Genomic DNA, 6,848 nt, shown 5'->3' with positions numbered 1-6,848 from the left:
AAAAAAAAAAAAAAAGAAAGAAAGAAAGAAAGAAAGAAATGAAGCACCTTAAGGCTGAGCCAATACTTCTACAATGTCTAAATGACATGGTGAATATTCTTAAGATATGAAAATTATAAGTTTTGCTTCATGTAGATCATCTATTGTGATTACACATCCATAGCATTGCTGATTTCGGATGCTCTGTTTGCTCTACTTGGGTAATCAAGTATTGTTTTCAGTAAATTAAGAATCATTTTGAAAAACTTCAGTTGGTTTGACACTTATTGGGATAAAGAAAAAGATATTATGCCTGAGCTGTGCTTTCAAAAGGAAAGCTAAAGGATAACTTGTTTAAATCAATTCTTAAATGATGTAAATCTTTTTGATTTTAACATTTGTTACTTGAAGCTAAATTGTAGGGAGAGAAATGGATCACAATTCAGATTCCGAACTACAGATCAGACAGAAATATAAAAGAATGCAGAAATCTCGCGTTCTCTTCTATGATTCATACGCTCCTTTCCTTCGTTCTTTTCAAAATGTTCTCTAATTGCTTTAATACAGTATTTATTCTTATTATCATTGCTCAATTCATTCAATGTCATGAGATACACTCTAGTAGTTATCACCAAGGTAAAGTCAGGCTTGAGGGAATATGTAAACAATCATCTCATTGATATTCATAGGACACCAATCCCCTAAAACGATATCACCAAGTGATATAGACACTTCAGATTCTTTTGCTGGTCAGTTTTTCGATAGCTTAAAGGCGCTCAAATCAAGCACTCAGCTCAAGAAAGAAAGAGACTCAAAAAATAGGGTATGGGACAAGCTTGATAGGGGTAATCGACGCAACAGCAAATTACCTACAGGTGTTTCACTGCTCCCTTTATTGGATTTCCCAGGAGGCTTATTTGGTGATAAACAACAAAGCACTGGACCACACGTGCCTTCATGTTACAGGAATGGTAAAGTGACTCTCTCTCAGTATTGGATACCCAAGGAAAACGAATGGGATGAGACACCAAATGGGAAGCGTATCTTCTTGGGAGGTAATATCAAAAGACCTTTGCTCGACAAAAAGAACGACACTATTGCCCTGGTTCCAGCAGCCATGTATGATAAGTGCAACCTTGAAGGATTCGTAAGTGTATATGTGATATCGGAATGGCATATTTACTCCTTCTTTATTAGTGCTTATTAGAAAACGGAGACCTCATCAACTTACATAACCAAACAGATCGATTTGTGAGAGTGGGAGGCTATGGGCGTGCTCATAATGTATTTGGTCTAGGATCTGGAGAACAAAATTTGGTTCCGTATGTGAGCGTAGCAGCAAATGACCTTCCCTATGGACAAACGCTTTACATACCTCAGCTAGACGGTTTAAAATTGGGTGATGGTCAGAGACATAATGGATGCGTAAGAGTAGACGATGATAGCTGGTCTTTTGACTGTAAGATACTATTATACAGTTATACATTGATACTCATTTTTTATCTATAGCATGTCAAATTGACTTTTTTGTGCCAACTTATGTGGACTATCTATGGTTAGATATCAAGAGCCGTGCCTCAGTCAAAATCGTAGATTGTGAAGTAAAGAATTACATAACAACAGCACATCTACAGTCTATAATGGCATCCACTGATGTGAATATTATTCCTTCTTTACTGAATGCAAAATATAGAAAAGAATAAGGCCGTTGATTGTACCTTATAGCTTTTATCCTAAATTAAAAATAAAGTTCAAAAAGTTTAACATATAGACGCCTTAGCTTGAAAAAACTTATGCTTCCGCAAAGGCAAACCGTTTTTGTTAGAGTTAAATATCTTTACGTTCTTTGAAAGATTGATGCCCTTTATTTGTTTCATCAAATATAGACGGCAAAAAAAAATTGATCAACACTATCTTGGAAGAGATACTTCTCTTCCTTATTTCACGGAGACGTGTATAATCGGTTGGCGTTTGATACCTACCTTAGCTGAAGATGGTGATGCTCGGGAAACTAAGTTAACAGAACAAGTGCGTAATTCTAGAATGATTTGTCGTCACTCACTCGATGGTCTGAGAACAAACTATGAGATAATCGAGAGACTGACTCTATTAGGCGCGTATGGAACAAGCCAGCTAGAAAAAGACAACTGTTCAAAAGTGGAGCTAAATACTTTATGTATGCATCATTCATACAAGGCCTTGAATATCCTTCATGGGCTTTCTTAACTATCTTTTTTTATTAGCTTCACTGTAACAAATATCACTTCCTCCCTTTTCTTTTTTTCATTTTTCATACGCACTTTTTGTTGTATTGTATATTTTATAAATATTTAAATAAAAAATAACCTCTTTATGTACTTATGTGTATTCACTACTTGGTACTACTTTAAGAAAAGAAAAGCCTTACTACCATGGGTGAAGTACTTTTTTATTTTTCAAGAGCCACATCCATCTGACTGTGTCACACTCAAGTTCTCCTTATTTTGAGCATTTAAATAAACTTTTTTTTCTCTTCTTTTTCTTTTTCTTTCTTCCTTATTACGCCTACTCAACCAAAACAACGCTCGCTTATATGTTCGGCCGCAAGTCATTTCACGATATCCGGAAGGCGCACTACACACTTTGTCCCACATTGTAACCTAGCACTTCCTTGTTGGTGATTCAAGGGGAAGCAGAATACTGGAGGTTTGCCACGGAAGGGATGCCATGGATCTCCTAGTGATTAAAAAGCACGCTCTGTATTTTGTGGGGATCGTGCCCTCTAAGTGTGGCTACTTGAAAAAATGCTTATGCTGTTGCTAGGCGGTATCGAACCAAAAGCTATTTTGGGTAGTTTAATGCGTGCTGAAGCGCGAGTCGCGCGGCGGTTGTTTAGGGGTAAGGCTTAGGGAGACGGGATGACCTTTTCTTTCTAGACTGGTTTGATCAGTTGCTTGGCCTGGATCACAGACGCTGCGAAACTGTCTCTCTTTGTAGATCAAATGAATATAAACGAAAAATGAAACGAAAATAATAACTTTTAAGTGTTGCTTGTTAATAAATTTAGTGTTTCCTCCCCTCCCTTTTTTTTTTTTTTCTCATGACGTTCTTTATTCACTCTTTTGAAAATGTATTAAAGCTCATTTTATACTAGAAAGCTGTTTATCGTTCGTGATGTGTTTCAGATTGAGTGCTTGTTTCAAGAATGATAAAGACTGGCTTTATCATCAATATCCTTATTATTTCTCTATTGCAAAAAAAGGCACCACATAGTCACTTCAGTTATTAACAACTCAGTGGGGTGAGTGCATAACCAGTATTATTCTTATAAAGTAGCCCATAGTTATGTACAAAAGAACTAGAGCTCAATAGCTTTTACAAATAACTATTTATGGATGATATCAAACTTAAACACACTTGTATATTTATTAAATAAAATAATATAATCACTCCAGTATATATCACTCTAATATCACTCTATATATAACACTGTATATGTACTGGAATCAGAAGAGAACCAAAGGCGCCCAAGGATTTTGCTGATATCGTTGACGATGCAGAAATTTGGGTTATTGATCCTGGTATATCAGCTATCTTTACTGCAATTGACTCTACAGAACATGAACGTAGTCGAACTTCAAGCTTGGAAAAATACTATCATTTGTGTGGTTACAATCTTGCTACAATAAGACGAAAAGAACACCAAGAGTGTCATTTAGACGAATTTAAGTATATTAGTGAATTACCTACTTCAAAAACTGCAAACTTGACCTCATTTTTACTAGCTGCCTCTACGCATCTACAAAGTTATTAAAGAATCCATGATTACTACTCTCAAGATAAATGATAGGTTGTTCTCACATGGTGTATATTCTAATAACGCTGCGTATGACATAGATCTCAAAAGTTAAAGTTCAAGACTTATATCAACAAGCAGAAAGGAACTCAAGAAATTGTTAAAAGACTCTTTGACAGCAGCAAGAAATATGGCACATCAAGCACAGCTGGCGCTAAAAATCAAAACCCAAACAAAAGCAAACTGTACCTCTACCTCCTGTTGACCCCTTCCTCCTCTTAACGGAAGCGAATCATTGCGTTAGGAAATGGTTCTTTTTGTTCAAGCATGAAATGAAAACGAGCTGCACCTACTAGACGTATCATTGAAGAAATCAAACGAAAATGCAAACAATCCAACGAGGGGACCGAATTTATTTCGGTTGACGAGTATTTAACAAGTCAGATCTGTAATAAGTGCAAATCCAAACAATTAAATAATATCTCAATTACTGGGTCAAAGTGAAGAGTACACTCTGTTCTCAAGTGTGAATCTTGTGGTGCGGCTTGGAATCGCGATATGAACAGTGCATTAAATATATATGGCATCTTTATTTACAAATCAAAACACGACAATGAAAGTCCTCCCCCCTCCCTTCACAAGGCCTTCAAAAGACTAACGGTGCTCCTTGGATTTAATACGCTGCCTATAACGGTAGTGGATTCCTTAATGCCTCGGTAAGTATAAAATGAACATTACATTATTTTTTATTCATTAGTCTTCTAGTTAAATAATATAAAAGTAACTAAGAAATAAAGGATGAATCCATTGCTTCATGTTTTGGTAATGGTGGTGGTGGCGATGATGGCGGCTTTTCATGTTTCTCTTTTGGAGAAATGAGTGGTTGTGAACTTGACACAATTGTATTGTCTTCTCTGTAGTTTGTCTTGATACCAGGTGTACTTCTTTTTGGCACTGCTTTTCCTTTTTGGCACTGATCTATGGCTGGATTTGGTTGTGAGGAGGAAGACGCCTCGGGCTGAGCAGAACTTGCTGCGTTTCTATATTCTGCGACCAGAGATGTATAAGGCCTGAGAATTCTGTTGATTTCTTCTTGGTTGATAAGTTCGCTTGACTCTGTTTCTTGAACTTCGTCAGGCTTCATAACTGTCGTTACATTACTGCTGCTGTTATTGTTGGTACTGTCTTGACCAACACTATGATATTGTGTAAGCAGATCTACGGTTCGTGAGCTAGAGAAGGGGCCTTGGCTTGAACTTCTGGCTTGTAATGTACCAGGCAAATACAGACTGCCACTCTGTGGTCCGCTGCTCGTAGACATGAGCGTGGCTGCACTGTGTCCATAAACATATCCGTACTTTCGCTTTCGCCATATTACCATTCTTGCCGGAGGACGTCCTGATTCGTCCAGCTCATCTTCACCCAAGCCAGTCAGTATGACCACTACATTCTTAACTTGAAGAATAAAAAAGAGAAAGAATGCGAGGCAATGAATCGCCAATTGTATATAACCCACGTACTGCTTGATCTGCGTAGTCGCTTTGACTTCTGGAAGATACGGAATGTTGAGAATAAGAACAAGTAAGCGAATAAATCCAAAAACGATGTGGATTATGTTTACAGTCTTGTCGGCATAAGGGAATGCGAATATAATGAGTAATAGCACGACAGTTTCTGCGATTATGACAAGCACTAGCTGCGCAGTGCCGCTTGTTTGAAATAGACCAATCATGGCTGCAATGATTGATTTGTAGGCGATGAGTATAATAAAGAAGTGTGATTGATCATCAGTGAAGGTATTGTAGAGTGCGCCATAACGCAGTAGTAGCTTTAGTTCAGTAAAGATGAACGAACGTGGTCGAATTTGAAGAAGCCGTATCGCAACGAATCCATAAAAAAGAAAGGGGCCGACAAGCATTATTGCAGCCAAAGCGGTAATGAACCAGTAGGTGGGTATCATCAACTGATAATAGGCCATTGTAATTAAAGGAAGATAAAGTAACGTGAGGATACGAACGAGTACACCTAGAGTCATAACGTAATTAGTTGCGCATCTTTAAGGTGTGTATATGATGTTTTACCTATGGTAAAATCCCACATCTTTAAGGACCTTTCTACAAACTTTTTATGCTTAGTAAATGTTCCAATTAGGTAAAATGTGAGCCAGGTCAAAGAGCAGAGAACAAGGCAAGAAGCTATGATAATCAAGAAGTAAACAAGAACAGTAAAGAAAAGCGCGTTGATGTCAATATCTACTGCTGTTGCAAAATCTGACATTCCTGTTCCTGCGACCTGAACAGAGTTGCCCTCAATACGGATGAGGTTTTTAACATCAGAATCTAATTGTCGTTTATATATGCTCAATCCAGGTACTGATCGACCAGCTGTCTCTTGCGGTTCAAACAGCCGACTGATGGTTGAATTTAACCATTCCGATTTGAATAGTAAGAAACTCCATGAAAAATTTGACGTGAATAGGGCGTGGAAGCGAGGATAGTCGATATTGAATTGTCCTGCGATAACAATAAATTGAGCATAATACATCAAATCAAAGAAACCAGGCGTTTTTAATCGCAATACACCAGGCAACATGGCATAATTGGAACTGAATAAGAATATGTCATGTTCTACATCCACAATCCTTGTGAGTGATGCTATGAGTGAAATAGCTGCAGCTGATATGGTGAAGCCTATAGGAAAGTATAGGAATACGTTTTTCCATACCGGATGCTGATAACCAATGGGCGCTAATCGGATGCATAAAAGTGGCGTTGAATCTGGGTTGACAGCTGAATATTGTGCTGTGATATCGGCCAATGGATAGAGAGGTACACGAGAAAGGTTAACAGACTATAAATAGATATTGTATAGAATGAGCTTGTGTTTTCTTCTTCTTCTCGTAAGATTTACTCTCTTTCTTTCTTTTTTTTTTTTTACCCTTTGTATTGTCAAATTGCTTTTTGCCGATAAAGGACATCCAGAAAGTATGTCAGGACAGAGTTGCTGTGGTGGCATGTATATAGTTTCAAATCCGAATTGTATTTCGAAAAAAGAAGCAGACGATACTAAACAAGTTGTCTGATGATGATCTAGC

General features: G+C 37.5%; 2 protein-coding genes across 2 annotated transcripts; one reads left to right on the top strand and one right to left on the bottom strand.

Moving 5' to 3' along the window:
- Positions 1-509: 509 nt before the first annotated feature.
- Positions 510-1,755, top strand: RHIMIDRAFT_272225 (uncharacterized protein). The gene is made up of 4 exons (XM_023612308.1): positions 510-615; positions 669-1,126; positions 1,177-1,438; positions 1,489-1,755. The coding sequence occupies exons 1-4, from the start codon at positions 522-524 to the stop codon at positions 1,680-1,682; spliced, it is 1,008 nt and encodes a 335-aa protein (XP_023469072.1). The 5' UTR covers positions 510-521; the 3' UTR covers positions 1,683-1,755.
- A 2,743-nt stretch (positions 1,756-4,498) lies between these two features.
- On the bottom strand, positions 4,499-6,686 carry RHIMIDRAFT_272224 (uncharacterized protein). The gene is made up of 2 exons (XM_023612307.1): positions 5,836-6,686; positions 4,499-5,779 (listed from the first exon to the last, which is right to left on the bottom strand). The coding sequence occupies exons 1-2, from the start codon at positions 6,344-6,346 to the stop codon at positions 4,539-4,541; spliced, it is 1,752 nt and encodes a 583-aa protein (XP_023469071.1). The 5' UTR covers positions 6,347-6,686; the 3' UTR covers positions 4,499-4,538.
- Between the last annotated feature and the right edge of the window lie 162 nt (positions 6,687-6,848).

Source organism: Rhizopus microsporus (assembly GCF_002708625.1).
Source record: "Rhizopus microsporus ATCC 52813 unplaced genomic scaffold scaffold_3, whole genome shotgun sequence".
Classification (NCBI taxonomy): domain Eukaryota; kingdom Fungi; phylum Mucoromycota; class Mucoromycetes; order Mucorales; family Rhizopodaceae; genus Rhizopus; species Rhizopus microsporus.
The sequence above is the reverse complement of the archived record's forward strand: the minus strand, read 5'-3'. Positions and strand labels throughout refer to the sequence as shown.